This window comes from Aspergillus caelatus, assembly GCF_009193585.1.
Source record: "Aspergillus caelatus strain CBS 763.97 unplaced genomic scaffold BDV27scaffold_200, whole genome shotgun sequence".
NCBI lineage: Eukaryota > Fungi > Ascomycota > Eurotiomycetes > Eurotiales > Aspergillaceae > Aspergillus > Aspergillus caelatus.
This window is the reverse complement of record NW_022475463.1, coordinates 17,058-33,730: the sequence shown is the minus strand read 5'-3', so window position 1 is coordinate 33,730 and position 16,673 is coordinate 17,058. Positions and strand designations below refer to the sequence as shown.

Genomic DNA, 16,673 nt, shown 5'->3' with positions numbered 1-16,673 from the left:
GGATCTTCACTCTTCACGAGCGGGAATGTGTCCGGTGCAGTGACCCGCGGGACGTCTTGAGGTTGTGTGGGAACTGCAACCGTGGTTGTCTCAGTTTGTGCTTCAATTATCTCTGTAGTTGTCTGCTGCTGAGTATTCGGTGCTGTCTGGATTAAGGATGCAGCATTGGTATCCACAGCGGGTAACTCTGGGTTGACACCGGTCATCTCCACATCCTCAGCAGGTGTCACTTCTTGAGTTGACTTTGCGGGAGGAACAGTAGAGCTTGGTGGATTAGGACTTGGCTGAACAGGCTCGAAGGGCTGTTGTGGTGCGAATGGCATAGTGGATACTGCAGGTGGCTGTGGGAGTGCTTGCGCAGGTGATTCTGAGGCAACGGCTGGAGGGTTTGGAGCTGGTGATTGTGAAGCAACCACAGTTTCCGTAGCGGGTGCAGTAGAAGTAGGAACTGGCTCCGCCACAGATCCAGACGTTGGATCAGTTGTCGGTTCTGCACTTTGTTGGTGAAGCGGTGTCTCCGGTGTCTTAGCATCTAGCATTGATTCATCGCCCTCGTCGCTTTCCTCGCCCTCCTCACCATCTTCTTCTTCTTCATCCTGCCCATTCTGGTCGACTGACATCCGCGACCTATCAGCACCCTCTTTACCATAACCTGTTTCGGCAGTGCCATCGACAGCTCCAGTGCCGGCTCCATGTACGGCGTTTGCATCTGCTCCCTCACCAGGAGCAAACATAACCTTCTTCCTTCTTCCTTTACCGAAGCCCTTCGCCTTACGTTTAGGAGGTGGCGGGCGCCTCTTCGGAGGAGTCATGACAGCCGCTGAGGCTGGATCTGCTACAACCACGCCTTCTGCATTGACCACGCCAACTCCTTCAATAACTGTGCCAGGAGCAGGGGCCTCGGGTGTTACAATTGTCTCGCTGTTTTCTGGTACGAGTTGAGAGTCGTCGGTGATTTCTCCTTCAATCTTGTGCCCTTCCGGCACCCAGGCCTCGTAGATAGAGATGTTTCCACTTGTCGGGTCAACTTTCTTGAAGCGGGTCCTCCTCATTGGTGCAGACCCATTCTCAGCGCCATTAGCACCAGAGGTCGTGGCACCATATAATGATGGCAAGCCCGGTCGTCTCTTAGCAAGAAATTCGACCTCCGAATTCTCTAAATGCCTGGGAACCGTGGCCCACTTGCGCGTGACAAAGCTACGCTCTGTAGTCTGCAAGGTCGGTTGTTCTTCCACATCTGTAACCTCCTTTTCTTCGTCCTCTGTATCTTTTGTGGCTTTGCGAATATATATGCACCCCGCACGGGCCGCACGGAGGAGCGCTCTACTCATCGGGGTTAATAGATGGCTGTCTTTGGGCATTGGGTGTTCTGGAATCGTTTGCTTTCCGCCGGGGCCTTCCACAAATGATTCCTGTCCGTCCAGCTTGGGGGTTTGGGAAACGGTCTGTAGCTGGCGCGTCCATCGTCGAACCGGAAGTCCTTCGAAGACATCGTGGTCGATCTGGCCGGTTCTAGTGCGGTTGGCGCCATCGCCGAATTGACGACCCGAGCGTGAAGATCTGAACTATGGGACTGTCAGTACACCAATCGCCCTTAATATATAGTCTCCGCCCCCCTGTTGCATATGAGGACGATTCGGGTAGCCGATAGCGATGTCACCGCGGAGAAACCTACAGTAGGTGGCATGATGAACAGTGGTTTTGTGATCTTCCCTCCGCAACCCGATTGAGGAGGAATATGCCAAACACCCCAATACCGCTAGCTATGCGGCTGAAGCAAAGAGGCGTGACTATTGAAAGAGATCGTTGGCTAATGAGCCCAACTGGGAAGGGTTGTTGGGGTCTCTGTCGCGATGCGATGGAGTCGCGGGAAAGGGAACGATATCATCACGTGATCTTAACTACAACTCACATTGACATCTCTAAGTACATTATGATCTGCATGACAAGCAGGCTGAGAGAAGAATTGGCGTTTAGAAGATAAGAGACTGCGCTACCTACAATGTAACTGTTTCATTAATAATACAAGAAACACCTCGAGTCTATTGGATTCGATCACATCATCCTCTCTGTCCCCATCAGAAAGAAAAATCAAGTCTCTTCCCGAACCTCCTGTGGTGTGTCAACCGCTTGTTCGTGATCTTTTTAGTCTCAATTAATCCCAACTGTAGCATATATTAGTATGCCTCTAATACGAGGGCCTCACAGTCGTCTTACCCAGTATCCTTCTGGCGAACAATATCCCCTTCCTTTCCAGTTTGCTTACCCTGTACAAGTCAGTGAGCTCCACGTCCGGCGGGCTATTGGTGATGCATCAATGAGCTCTACTAACCGTCTTCTGGCCTTCAACAACCAGTCTGTCCATTTGATAGAACTGACTGATGACGGTTTGCCTCTAAAGTATTTGTCAGCGATTCCAAAGTACAAAGCCACATCGCAAGATCTGGTGGGGTATCTGAACGTTGTCACAAGAAAGACATCCATCACTGACCTTCATCATCCGCAAATTCTGTAAACCATCCTGGATCAACTCTTGTATCTTCCTATCCTCCGTCTCCCGTTGGTGTTCACGGAAAGCATCCCTCGTCCGCCGACGGGCGTACTCGCGGAAGTTATAATTAGAAAACTGGGACGACTGACGGAGCAAGGAGCGAAACTATACCCAAAACCAATCGACAGTGTTAGTTCAATCCCACCACAACAGGGGAACATCTCCGGAGTACGTACCAAAGATCGCACCTGGAAGGCAGTGTCCCGCTGTAATGCCGGTACAGACATGATGACTGGCTTGATAGTGCTAAGGGCAAAAGGGAGGGGGAAATAACAACAATAGTGAGCAGAGAAAAGAAAATCGCAGGCTCAATAGGATAGTGTTCGGTAGATCCTAAGACGTATTTGTCTTCGGCTCTAGCGCTTCAAGCCGCTAACCCGGACGTTTAAAACTCGGGGTTTTTAACAGTGGATAAAATCGATTATCAATCACAATACGATCAACCAGGAAATTACCGGGACAACCGATAACGAAGTGATAATTCTCAATTCCAAGAAGCTATTCACAAGGTGTTGAGCACCATGAACACCGCAACCGGAGGTGGCGTTGGGAGGAAAGTCACACTTTCCGCGGGAAATGAAGGTCGGATAGCGCCTACTCAGGGCTTGGAGAGTACAGCCGTATCACCAGACAAGTATGAGTAAATAAGGAGTCGCTTCCTGATATGAGAGGTCGATAAACGGTAGAGGTGATGAATGACTTGTTCGCGGGAAATTCTTTTGGTTTTCTCGGAGGCGCGATGACGGAGTTATCGGACTCCTCGGCCGATCCCCATAAATTTGGAGAAGCGTTTCGGAGATCATCTAAAGCTTCCCTCTCGTGTAATTTGACAACCTCGCGTTGGTTCCTGTCAACCCAGGCTTTTTCCGGTTCCCATCTCATCTTGTTCTCCCAATGGCGCAAATTCCCACCCCTCCTGCGTCTCGCCATGGTTCAGAATCACCCGACACCGAGTACAAACAGATTCCAGTAGTTGACACCTCAGACTTGTTGCAGTCACTGGACACTCTTCTAGAACGGTATCTCCATCTCTTAGATCGTCATCAGAAATTACAGGCCGAACTCGCCACAACTCTATCTTCGGTACAGCAACGTTGGAAGTACAAGGCTCAAGAAGGACAGATCGCTAATACGAGTCTAGGGGTTCCTCTCACTCGCTCAAGCCAACTACACCTGTCCCCCAGGCCGGAGATATGGAGCAGACTACTACGATGAACGTATGAAAGCAACAAGAATGGTGTAAGTTGGGGCTGTGTCATGCGCTGTTCGTGTCGGCGTTTAGGGTATTCAACGCTAATGAACGAGACGCCATCAGGGACCTAGATCCCCCTACATCCTCCACTAAAAATGTCGAGGCATCCAGTGTGAATGAATCATCCGATGAATCTACCAAGCGCGGCGAGTTTAAGCGCATATTCGCTATTAAAGTACCTACAAGTGATGGTGCAGAGGAACCGTCTGAGTTGACTAGAGGAGAAAACCAATCTCATTCGAGTGACGTATCCACGTTGGAATGTGAGGGTCCTGAGAAGAAGAGTGACGCTAAGGCAGAGGATTCCACAACTTCATCGGATAGCCCTGGGGCGCAAGAGCCGGCAGAGACAAAGCCTAGATCTTCAGAGAAGAAGCCCCGCTCTTCCGACCCCATTAGATGGTACGGTATCTTGGTGCCACCTTTTCTTCGTAGTGCTCAGAAATCGTTCACGGAGGCTGTAGGGGGTCCCTTGCCTGAGCTGGCGAGTGTGGTGGTCGAGATGCAAGCTGTGGAAAAGGAGGTGAAACGTGTGCGCAAGAAGATGGACCAAGCATGATTTTGAATGCGACTCATAATAAATATATATATGTACTAATATATATATGCATGTATATGTACGTGTATATGTATAGACCCTGGAAGCTTTAAGTGAGGAATGCAGAAGAGGTGCAATGCAATGCAATTAGATAAGCTTACACGGATGGTTCAACTGTGCGTCGAATTTGGTCAAGTGGTATCGCTCATTATTTTTAGATGTTGAACAAAGCGTCCGGGGGTCTACTACCTATGTACTAATATTTTGTATGTCCGTACTGCCTACTTAGACAGATGGGTAGTAGTATCGGGTACTCTAACAACCTCGGCATTTGCGATGTTTATATTGTGTGGTCCTTCCACGAAGCACAGGCCATGGTCAAGTGGAGAGGTGGAATCTGTGCAATCAATTTTCTTCAATAGTGACTTCGATATTTAATCTATCAATTACTATAGTTAGCACCAATAAGTTTAATATGCCCTGCAATGGAGATGAATATAAAAATATAAATATATAAACGATGCTATTTGCGTGGGTATACTCCGGCAGTTCAATACAGTACGTTTAATACATACAGTACCTGAAGGCCCAAGACCAATGCAGACACGGGATGATAGATTACTGTAATCTTTAGTACTGTATCTCGAGATGGTATCATCTTCATCCAATCTTGGAACGCGGTTTGATTCTGCATCCTGCATGGAACTACTTAGTACTTCAAAAGTACTTTCCCATTGGCGCTTTTTAGTATATTCTCATTAGTGGCACCATGTGGTTGATGGCTTGGTGTCTCATTTAACCCTTGCAGGTCTTAATCAATACGACTCCCCCATTAACGGAGTTAACGAATGAGCTAACAAATAGTCAGTCGATAGTTAAACTTCATGAAGCGAATGAAGAAGAAGTTTTCGATTCGGCTAAAAGCGTCCTCCTTTATTAAGTCACATCGGAGATATTTTGGAAGCTGAGTTGCTTCCTTTAAAATTACCTTTATACTACCTTTTCTCTCAGTTGTCGATCGCTACTTTTTGTCCATGCGACCAATTCCAAGCCTTGGATCGATCAACGTCTTGACGGATCTCTCGGCGACTGCCGTTTGTCCCAGTCTTCGCCTCCAATGCCCATTGGACCATGCACACGGGAAACATGGTTTCATGTTGAATTCGCAGAGTGGCACCTCTTCCTCAACTTGAGACATACCGTCGACCGCTAAAGGCCTTGGGTGTCCCCACCGGGCCAATGGGGCTCGAGAACGGCCGCAGACCCAATAATCCAGTCACTTCGCTTCCAAAAGTTGTTTTTATCTCAAAACTCGTCGAGCCAATCCGCGGTCCTCGTCTATGATACAACTCTAAACCTGATGTTGCAGCGATTCATGGAAACTCCAACAATCTCGCACCAAAATTCATCGCGAACAAAGAAATGCCCAACAGCAAACTGGCTCGATGGGGACCTGTCTTTCTTTTTCGTCCTCTGAAATGTTACACGCAGTATGGGGATTGTCATACATGAACAAGGACTAGCAACTGCATATTGCCTGCTTGGTCAATTGATCCTTTGTCGCACTTGCGACGCTATCAAATGACCCTTTCGTGTCCGCTCCCACGCTACGTGCTCCACTTGATTTTGGCATGGACCGGGTCCCAAAACAATCTACGCCTCTCTCTCATTCTGTGCCCATGCATACTTCAGTAGCGCGGAAAAGAAAGCAACGACGCCTGATTTTGATTTAGATTCTCGGGGTGCTGGAAAACCCTGATTCTTATTACCCATTCCTGCGACGTAGTTTCTTTCTCTATACGCATCTAGAGGCTATTTCCTGCCTTCTCTACATTTTTCTCCTTTTATATTCTCTCGATAAGGGCTAGAGGCTCTCTGTGTTTTCTTTTCTTTTCGTGGCCCCTGCTATTGCATTCGTAAGGTAAGTCTACCAGCATCAGCGCATGGTTTATTCGATGGGGCTAATACCTGTTTTTGCCTGCGCCTTAAGGGGTTTTCTAAACTGTCAAATGTTCTATTAAGATATCATACGGGTCTTGTTGGTCACAATGACTTGTTGATTTGAAGCCTTTGCCCTCCTTCATTCATTTCTTACACTAGATGCTCTTTTAGTCATGGTACACTGCTCTCTCATATACAACCCTTTAGGATATTTCGAACTATGCCTTTGCTGACTTCGTATCATATTCACCGCAGCAACGGTATTGAGTGCCATTGCAATTCTTCTATCAGTACATTCCTTTTTTTTTTTTTTTTTTTCCTTAAACTTGAGCTCAGGGTCCTCAAGTATCATTCGCTTTTTGCGCATTTACAGCGTAGTCATCAGCCACTGCTGCAGGAAAACATTTGAGATCAACTTTTCAGAAACTACCCGCCAACTTTCTATTCACTCATTGATCTTGTCCTTGACAGACGTGTCGAGCTGGTTTCCAATCATCACAAACAGACAGGAATATACTAACGCCGCCACATCGGTGATTTCATGATTTAACAAAAACTGTTGACAAAAACTGTATCTTACGGGAACATATCGTGACTGTTGTCAACTCCCGTTCTCTGATCCTCGCAGCACACGCTTCCAACCACAGATTCACGCCTTAGATCCGGCTCAACTTGCATGATGGAAAGACAAGGATCTGTTCGGCGGGCAAGAGAGATGCTAGAAGCTGGGAGACGTCACGAACCTCAGGCGGATGCAGGAGTGCCACCTCTCAGAAAAGATGTTGCGCATATAACACAATGGCCCTTACCAACCGAGAACTCGCAGACAAACATGGTCGATTCTCACGTAAGACATCTCACTACCCAGGGCCCTCCGCCTCAGCGGCCCCCAAGGCCCGACATGCCATCCCCATCAGTGTATTCAGAGAGAAGCGTTCCAGATGTGGCACCGAGCCCTCTACACATCAAACGACCAGTCCCATCGTTCTCGCAGCCATTGTCACATTCATCGCCTCTCCGGGTTGCTGTTCAACGACCTCCTCCTTCGAGCCCAAGTAGTGCTGCAGCGTCAACTCCTCGCGCGTCTGTAGCAACGGAGGATCTTCTGAGGCATTCCACAGTTTCCTCGGCTGCCTCTATGGCATCGATCCCTGATTTTCCCTTCCCCGCTCAACGTCTACCGGCCGATTCCTCTCAAAGGAATGTAGCAAACCTCGCCCCTCCTCCGGTAGGCCGTCAGGTTGTTAATCGCGTCTCGTCTGTTTCACCTATTCCAGAGGAGCGATCTGACAGCAAAGGCTCCTATGTATCAAGCAGGGCGATCCCGTCATGGACTTCAGCAAAGGCTGAATCAGAGATCTTGGGGACCTACCTTGATGGAGTCTCAGAAGATGATGATGATGATGATGATGATGATGATGATGGAGAGTCGGATCATGCTGTTAATGGGAACAATTCTACCCTAGTGAGACAGGCAAGCATAGGAAAACGAGGCCAGCCTTCGGTGTGCATGATCCGAAGATCTACTGCCGAGTCGCCTGTACCACCGTCGTTCTCAAAGGAAATTTCGGCCGGAAAGGCAAGGAGAGGCTCGTTTCTGACATCATCATCTGATTCGTCTCACTTTGATTTGGACAAGGCCCCATTCGTATTGGACGTTGGTCAACACCCGGAACATGTCAACTCTGAAGCTCTCGCAAAAGAGATTGAAGTTTTCCCGAGGGCCATGCCTACGATGAGCGACAAAAGACCAGGTGGCCGCAGACCACCTCCCCTGAATATGGGTGCCGTGCGTGACGCGGAGAAGCGAGGTAGTCTTACAAGCCTGCCTGACTTAATTCGGCGTGCGACGAAACTTGCAACAAATCTGGAACATGGGAGAACGGCAAGCCGGAATGATCTTCTCGGCGGAGGGCCGTCCAGATTCCCATTTGGTAAGCAACCTGGATCCACCAGTAAATCGGTTCAGCAAACTAACTTTATGTCCAGGCCACCAACATCGTGGGTCGGGATCCATCAAGGATATCCTTGCCTCGTTTCCCCCACCAGCTGCTACGCCGGAGAACGGTCACTCGTCTTGGCCTTTTTTCTTCAAGCGATCAACATTGCATCAGCTGAATTCTCGAGAATCGGGACCTAGGGAGGTCCAGGAGAAAGAACGAAAACGGCCCCGTCGTTGCTGTGGAATGCCCCTTCGACTTTTCATTATTCTTTGTGTTGTGTTTCTTATCATTGTCCTCATTGCTGTTCTGGTACCTATCTTCGTCGTCGCCGTACCGAAGCATAAGGCAGCTAGTGCCAAGACTGGGTGTGCGAAGACTGCGCCATGTGAGAACGGTGGTGTTAGTGTCTCGAGCGGTGATGTCTGCTCTTGTGTCTGCGCAAATGGCTATACAGGTTCTCGGTGTACAATAGCTGGGGATGCCAGCTGCACCACGACCGAGATAGATGACGACTCTGAATCCAGGAACGCCACGATGGGGAGCGAAATCCCGCGCTTGTTCGAAGACTCTCAGAATAACTATAGCATTCCGCTAGATCCGCTCACCATCATGGCGCTCTTCAGCCAAAATAATGTTTCCTGTACTACAGAGAACACACTTGTCTCGTTTCGAAGCGTGTCCAACAACAAAGCCCGACGCTCTCTCCCCGTTGATCTGCCGGCCTCTCCCTTGCCAGAAGACGAAATGGGTGGATCAATACCTCCCGCCACCCCAGAAATTGTCCCCACGCGGACCCTCGCTGCTCGAGGCTCTACCTCAACAATGAACGGCATCATATTCGATGGTTCAGAACCAACAGAGGTCCACGGACCGCCGACAAGCACAACACCATCAACAACCAAGGAGAGCTCCGTAGGCTCTTCGACCACCACAACCACGCCCACACCAACTGCTACAGTCTCCACGGAGGTTCTGGATTTCTCTCGAATAGCTGTCCTCTACATCTTCGAGAAAACCGGTACGCTTGATGCGGCCATGCTTTCGGAAGAGAAGATTGAAACATACCTTACTGGTCCATATCCGAGCTCCAAGGACAAATACACTATCGATCTCGCGAACTCGGGCGTCAAAGGAAACTATACCTTGAACTTTGAGCGATTCCAGATCACGTCACCAAGCGGGGATGTTGTGGGTGGAAAGTAGCGCGGTGAATATGGTTGCTCAATATCTTGTTGTAATGTATTTATTTCATCTATATACCATGTGGCCTTTCTTTTTGTGGTGCTAAAAGTAGCTCTAACCGGAGCTTCCTTTTTGTTCTGTCTTGGTTTTTATAAGATGAGCTATATTGTCGTCTTTTGTGGATGTCTTTTTGTACAGTGCATTATTCCCAATATTTCCCCCCCCCCCCTTGGTTTTCTTTGTGAATTTCGCCGGGTGCATGGTATCATACCCTGTTTATTTCTGTTGGACTGAGTTAGAGAAGAGTCGTCTATATATATATATCCCCACTATTTGCTATGAACAAAACTGTATATAAATGGTTGTCTCGTAATCCATTCCAGGTTTATCATGACTACTACTTCGTCTTTCATCTTGTACTTTGGTTGACATTTACACACTGCCCACTGCTTTGGCCGCTGGAAGCAAGCAAACCTGGTCAACAAAATTCAGATGTAGGAGGGAATACCACCGGTAGCTCTCTACTTAGCAGTTAATATAATCACAAGCAGAGAAAAAGAATTACATAAGAAGACAAAGCGACGTATGTAAAATGTTCTTTAGTAGCAAGCCGCATTTTTGATGCTACGCAAGCCTGGACCCTCTAAGACTTAGATATCGATAGTTACAATGACATGGCATCTGAAGAGGGTGAAGCAGAAAAGTAAAATACATTATACGACATTAAACTATACACACCCTGCCTATCGTTCCCTATGTAACCGTTTCAAATAAGCAGGCATATCCCAGCATATGGAATAGGCCAAGGATCAAGCCACGATCCACAGTACCACGACGCTAGTACCCATCAAGACTCATCTAAAGGATAGCAGCACCAACAATGAGCCCGGCAGCAGCATAGAGACCCGGGGTCAAGTGAGAAGCTGCACCAGTGTGAAGGGGAGGAGAGGTGGGCGACACAGCCGGCGTAGATGACGAGGGAGATACCGCACTCGAGCTAGGAGGAATGACGCTCCGGGAGGATGAGGCGCTCGAGCTAGGCGTAGGGGTGGAAGTCGGGGTCACGACCTCGCTGGACGTCAAGGTGTGCGTGGAGGTGCTTGTGGACGTCAACGTATTGGTCAGAGTGCTGGTAATGGAGATAGTCGATCCGGGGCGAGTGGAAACGCCCCCTGGACCGGTACAGGTCTTTCCATTGGGGCAGCAACCCAGACCGTCGCAATAGGAGCCCAAGGGGCAGCCACCGAGGTTATTGGGGCAGCAAGTGTAGGAGAGCGGGATGCAGCCATTCCCACACTCTTTTTCACCTTGGTAGGAGCAAGGGAGCTCAACTACTTGACGGGCGACCAGGGCTGGTGTGCGGTCTGCCGCGAGGGCTGTGGTTGCCAAGAGGGCAGCTATGGTGAGGAACTTATGCATGCTGTTAAGTGATTGGAAACGACTGGTGGTTCTGAAAGTGGAAAGTGTAGCTTCAGCGAGTGACGGGGTTTGTAAAGATAGAAAAGCAGCAACGCTGGCTGAAGTAAGGAGAGAGGAGACACCGGCTTATATGTGTATCATGGCTCACTAGAAAGTATGCGATACGATGCGCTGTATAGCCTGGGTCATGTCCATGATCAGCAAATACGAGGTAATTAAACACCCCCGCCATTAACACTTGTCTTCATTGCAGGTGCTAATTTCGGGTGGACGACGTACTGGACTCGGCAGGGCATCGGAAATCTGTATACTTCCCTCACCAGAGGTCTAAACTGGAGCTAATGCACTGAATACGAAGTTGCCGTCTTGGAAGCATGCAGGCGCCTCACTTGATTGGCGTGGTACGCATGAGTGTCCTGATATTCCGGCAGTTTACTTACTGTCTTAAGGGTCAATGTGCGATGATCTTTTCGTGTTATGTCTCTCTAAATTTAGTTGGGTTTCTTACGAACTGGCCCACTGTACATATATGTACGTAAATGGATGCAGCCAAGCCATATAATATTTATCATGCTAAATAAATCTCCCTGAAAGGTAGTTTTACAAATATCCCTTTGGTCATGTTAACTTTGGCATATAAGAATTGAGACTTACGGGTTGGATATCTACATTTCCCCTTGAGACTGATAAAAGCTCAAGTTGGGATCACCTACGGATCAATTCAAGAAAACCTAAAGTGATAAATAGGGACGAGGCCAGTTTTAGGTCTAGACCATGGACTAAAACTCTAAAAGTTACTCGGCGTTATTTCAATCCTCGTCTTCAAAGTTGGAACATAAATAATAATGGAGGCAGAACGAGATCTAATCAAAACACATAGTATGTTCTTGCATCTTTTTGGAAGATTTCCGCAACTTCTAGTTTCTAAATTAACTACAGAGGTGCGTGTCCTGTATAGTCATTCATATGCGGCTCTAGTATGAAGGAACTCGACACCAAAAGCTTACATAGGACTGAAGAAAAGATTATCCACACTAAAAGGTCGCCGAGACATGCCTCCATAGGCCCAGCTAGTAGGTATCAGAAAGAATAAAGCTTGGGGAAATGCGTGTAATAATGAGGCTCTTTCGATTCCCATCTATGCTATCGACTATTCATGGATTTTAATTAATCAGTTAGCCGGCCATGAAGTTCGAGAGCATAGTTTTAGTACCAGCCGCTTCTTTAGAGGGTGGCATTTCATTGATATCTATGACCCGATACTACGCCATTATACATGTATGAATAACATTAACGCAACTTACCTATAGTATCCTCTCACGAAGGTAAATGCTTAGTCCAAATAAGTTTGATCTAAGGGAAATCAAAGGCATATTTGCATTGCCACTCAAGCCTATACTGCTTAGGGCTATAAGGTGATCACGCCCGAATCTTCTCGGGAACGGAAATGCATAAGAAAAATGTGTACTTCCATTATCCATTGTGACATTATCGTTTTATTTCATAGCATAAAAGTCAACCCTAACATTTCCTTAGCTTGATGAATACTCTGAATCCTTGACGCTAGTCTCAAAGTTTGTAGCTCGCTGCATAGAGCGGGGGCTTCGTCGCTCATAGTCCGTCATGTCCGGCGGAGGATATTGTTGGCTAACGTTAGACTATTGTACCGTCATGGTCGAAGCAGTTGAGGACCCCGTTGTGATTCGAGATTACTTCGTCTATCTAGTTGTCAGCTTCTTGCTCGTTTGTTTTAAGTTAAACCTACAGAGGTATCCCTGGTCTGGTTGTGTGGAATGGAGACTGACTTATGGCGGCCTTCATACCATATATGTTTCTTTCACCGATGACGCAACTAGCGAGGAGCTCTGTCCCCTGGTTGCCAAACTCTGCACTGTAGCATTCCATAAACCCATCACCACTTGATTACACGGTGAGCATTGTTTCAAATCCAAATCCCGGCAGCTATTAGGGTCTGGAAGGTAGAAACGTACCTTTCTTTCGAGATAAATTGGCCATCGGTAATACCAAAACAGAGATTTAGATCTAGCTGGCTCACAGTCCAGCTCGAAGGCCCTGCACAGCTTGCGAATAACATCGAGGGGGGATTAAAGGCCACATCTCGACAGGTTTGAATAAAATCAGAAGCAACAGCCAAAGCTGAGAGTGAGATGATCAGAAGATATTGTAGTCTCATCTTGATTTGGCAGGTATACAACAGGATAAAGATGGTAGAAAGGGAGCTATATGATTATTTGCATACTCTTTTGAAGGCATGCGGCTTCTAAATGAGTACTTATATGTGTTTCTACAACATTTGACGAAGAACTAAGCGCCTCCCTCAGACATATCCAAGCCAGAGGACCATAAATTAAATTTTATTGTATGAACCATATATGGTTGCGAATATAAGTGGGAATGTGTGCTCGTAGATCGCTATTCTGAAATGAAATTTTAACGCTGAGACGCTTTGACTCTTCCTAGAAAAGGCCAATCCAACGGTAGATTGGGATCGTTTACCCGACTGTTGGTAACTAAGTAAACCTTATCGATGAAAGAAATGCCATATCGGCACCATACACGCGTGGGGCCTGTAAGGCACATAGAATAACCGCTCCCTGAATAATAGAACATATGCATCCACGATGGATCACTTGCTGTACCCTTCCCATGCTTGGCCTTGAGGACGTGTCCATCCTATCACCTACTGCAATGGGTCCACATTATTCCTACGGAGTAGGTAGCCCATAATATCATATATGTGTGTGTGCCAGGTACACCACAAACCCATGCTTAGAGTAGCACTCCCTATATTCTCTAGACAGGCGGCTATCCTATGTTCAACCAAGTCATTGCCTTGCCGCTGATCTTTTCTTTCCCTCTTTTTAGGGGGAGTTGGGGTGGTGGAGAATACAATAAGATTGGATAGAATGTACGACTAGGCTTGTAAGACAAGGCTGAGGCACCACTGATCATTCGCGATTGTGGCACACTTAGAGTACTACGTATGTATCATTGCTTTGTTACAATATGATATATAGTTATATTTTTTGCATATTAATGTTACTTAATTGAATTCAAACATGTGCTATATATAAGACTCTAAAGAGCTGAAGCATTTAAACAAGTCTATATATAAACCACTATCATGCTAAGAAAGTTGCATTTATATTCGAATCCAGCAGTGGAGGGCCGGGAGTGATACATTGTATGGCGACACAAACTCTATTTGTAGGTAAATCTGAACGCTCGGATTGGCGGTGAGGACAGTATTACTGACATCGCTAGGATTTATAAATACGATTCGTACTAGAACTTTAAAATACTTATATAAATTCTTTCTGTCGTACATTGATATATTGAGCGTTCACACATTCTTGGCTACAATTTCTTTAATTCTCCGGCCTTGCTGAAACTCCTTATGGTCCCTTCAAAAAGATTTACAATACAGGCTGTTTGTATCAATTATCACCCCACAGCAATAAACACGTTTATGAGACTAGTACTACAATCCGGTCGAGCACCGCGACCCCCAAAGTCCAGCTACAGCATTAAAGTATGGTATACTATACCTGATGGTAAACCAATCACAGTCACTTGTTATGCTAACATGAAAGGGTGAATACATCTACTATCTAGACCCATCACACGTTTTGACGCTTCCCTATCTTTTAGACTTCGAGAGCCGAGAAATGAAAGTGGGGATAATCTACTGAGTAGAATGGATCTGTTTTGAGTTTTAGGCCCCTGTAAATGCACCAACCCTGACCCCTGATGCAGCATCTACGACTAGTGAGCAAGTCAATTCTCACATACTTTCTCCGACAACGAGTTGAATGAGCCAGTTCTGAGCCCTTTGCTTGCCGGGTCTAATTAAGAACTTTGATTTGCCAATATCACTACTAGATACTTGCAAAGATTATTTGTTTCTAGGATACCTAGTAATAGCTCCATCGTAGGGAAGTATAGGCTATTTCTGAAAACAAATAGGGATAAAAGTCACGCTATTGCGTCTCGAGACATCAATAATTCTTGTCCAGCTAGTAGGTAATATCCCAGTCCAGGATGTAAACATAAATGGAGAGAAAGGCAGTTAGTGAACCGTATTAAGCGCCAGGACCAGCGCACGGACCGCACGAGGGTAGCGGTGCCTTACCATAGGTTGATAAAGCTCCCTTCTACGTATGATTGCCTCTAACCTAGTACCACAACTGTATCCGTACTACTAGATAGTAGTTCCATCAAATCTTGTTCACTTATTTGTTTACTTCCCCTCTTTTCTCGTCTCTCACCTTTCCCCTATAGGTATATATACGTACCTGTATGCGTCATGCTCCACAAGCCGCACTAGCCAGAATTAAATGACTCAAGCAGAAGCCTGTCGCCGCATATTTTAGGCAAACATAACCCTAAATAGGCTCTCTAAATTTCTAAACCGAAATGTTTCCTTTAATATCTTCAGTTCTCTATCCGGAAAGAAAACAACGTAGCAGAAACGTAAAGGTGATGGTAATCTGTATCCATAAGTAGAGGCCGAGCGAAGCAATACAAGCAATCCTCTGCTTCATTTACTTTTTCCTTTCTTTAAAATACCCCAGGAGTGAAGTCAATGGCCTGCGCCTTCTCGACAACTCCACCAAGGCTCTTGACGAATCCTTGATGAACAGGATCCTCCTTGACATAGTAGTCTCGGTCCGCGGCATTCGTGAACTCAACAACAAAGGCATGTGTGATGCCATGCTATCCTCGACGAGGAAATCAGTAAGTGACTTGGAACTATGTATCTATGTAGGCTACTTGTAGAATACACAGTAACATACCTGGATGCCTTCAGGAGAATTATCTATGCCACCAGATGAAGTCCTGATATATGGTTTCTGGGACGAAGGGTGAAGGCAGTTGTCTTTTAGGGCCAACATCCGACTGCAAACCTAGCCGGAGTCGTGGTTAGTATCTACATCACTGTCCTGATATGCATACGATGATGGCCTCTTAGATCTGCCAGAACTAGCAGGGGAACTATTAACGTACATCTCTAATAATTTCAGGGCTAGTGCCCGTTTTAAACTGGAAGAGAACAATGTGAGTGATCGGCATCACGATGCTGTAGGGGCGTTGGATGGATATCAAAGGCGCGTGGGATAGTGGAATTAATACGTTTAAAACAGCGCAAAAGCGGGGTAATCAAAGATGACGTCAATTGTGCAGGGTTGGCTATGTTTATCTCTATTTCTGAGCAGCTGCTATACTACTTATCCCTCAGGAGGTATGACTTGGGTACACACTCTCTATATTAAAATATCCTAGGTCGGAGCAACGAAGACAAGGTTCGTGTTTTATGGTATACTTTCGACCGCCTTTTGAAAGTTGCTCTATCAAGACCCGATAGAACTTTAAGTATCCTTCCACAGTACCTCATTGGGGAGATATATTTGATATTCTCTGCCTTTCATGATATCATGACTAATTTTTAACGAATAATTTCGCTAAAATATCCTAGAACTCAACATTAGGCTTCATCATTACGGCAAATGGCTGGTTAAAGACATGTGAGAGCGAAGGCATGTATGTAGTAAACTGCGCCAAGTAATAGTACTGCGAATGATTTATCGGTAAATGGTTGCCTCAGGTCTAAGAAGCGGGTTTGTAGACTATATATAGCCGATATGACCAGAAACGGATATTGTGCAAATAGAAATTCATGAATTATTGTCACACTGTAGTAAGGGTAAATGAAACAATCTGGATTGCCCGAACTACAAGTAGCCTCTGAAGTAGACCTCCAAGTATAAAGTATCTACAGTCCGTATACAAGCACAGAAGGCAATGGAAAGCCTTCGCAGTGCACCA

At 46.5% G+C, this 16,673-nt stretch overlaps 6 protein-coding genes across 6 annotated transcripts; 2 read left to right on the top strand and 4 right to left on the bottom strand.

Moving 5' to 3' along the window:
* Positions 1-2,023: 2,023 nt before the first annotated feature.
* On the bottom strand, positions 2,024-2,961 carry BDV27DRAFT_37089 (LYR motif-containing protein). The gene is made up of 5 exons (XM_032076459.1): positions 2,728-2,961; positions 2,492-2,656; positions 2,333-2,395; positions 2,218-2,267; positions 2,024-2,165 (listed from the first exon to the last, which is right to left on the bottom strand). The coding sequence occupies exons 1-5, from the start codon at positions 2,776-2,778 to the stop codon at positions 2,156-2,158; spliced, it is 339 nt and encodes a 112-aa protein (XP_031923797.1). The 5' UTR covers positions 2,779-2,961; the 3' UTR covers positions 2,024-2,155.
* Positions 2,962-3,395: 434 nt separating this feature from the next.
* On the top strand, positions 3,396-4,503 carry BDV27DRAFT_134040 (uncharacterized protein). Its single transcript, XM_032068217.1, has 3 exons — positions 3,396-3,634; positions 3,693-3,790; positions 3,867-4,503. The coding sequence occupies exons 1-3, from the start codon at positions 3,446-3,448 to the stop codon at positions 4,360-4,362; spliced, it is 783 nt and encodes a 260-aa protein (XP_031923796.1). The 5' UTR covers positions 3,396-3,445; the 3' UTR covers positions 4,363-4,503.
* Positions 4,504-5,550: 1,047 nt separating this feature from the next.
* BDV27DRAFT_148440 (uncharacterized protein) lies at positions 5,551-6,649 on the bottom strand (the record flags this gene model as incomplete). The annotated part of the gene is made up of 4 exons (XM_032070920.1): positions 5,551-5,645; positions 6,174-6,243; positions 6,533-6,566; positions 6,609-6,649. The coding sequence occupies 4 exons, from the start codon at positions 6,647-6,649 to the stop codon at positions 5,551-5,553; spliced, it is 240 nt and encodes a 79-aa protein (XP_031923795.1).
* A 216-nt stretch (positions 6,650-6,865) lies between these two features.
* On the top strand, positions 6,866-9,804 carry BDV27DRAFT_167661 (uncharacterized protein). The gene is made up of 2 exons (XM_032074556.1): positions 6,866-8,216; positions 8,272-9,804. The coding sequence occupies exons 1-2, from the start codon at positions 6,959-6,961 to the stop codon at positions 9,426-9,428; spliced, it is 2,415 nt and encodes an 804-aa protein (XP_031923794.1). The 5' UTR covers positions 6,866-6,958; the 3' UTR covers positions 9,429-9,804.
* A 461-nt stretch (positions 9,805-10,265) lies between these two features.
* Positions 10,266-10,826, bottom strand: BDV27DRAFT_167658 (uncharacterized protein; the record flags this gene model as incomplete). The annotated part of the gene is made up of 1 exon (XM_032074555.1): positions 10,266-10,826. The coding sequence occupies one exon, from the start codon at positions 10,824-10,826 to the stop codon at positions 10,266-10,268; it is 561 nt and encodes a 186-aa protein (XP_031923793.1).
* A 4,400-nt stretch (positions 10,827-15,226) lies between these two features.
* BDV27DRAFT_37077 (Dabb family protein) lies at positions 15,227-15,934 on the bottom strand. The gene is made up of 3 exons (XM_032076458.1): positions 15,855-15,934; positions 15,644-15,754; positions 15,227-15,563 (listed from the first exon to the last, which is right to left on the bottom strand). Exons 1-3 carry the CDS (start codon positions 15,918-15,920, stop codon positions 15,408-15,410), a joined length of 333 nt encoding a protein of 110 aa, XP_031923792.1. The 5' UTR covers positions 15,921-15,934; the 3' UTR covers positions 15,227-15,407.
* Between the last annotated feature and the right edge of the window lie 739 nt (positions 15,935-16,673).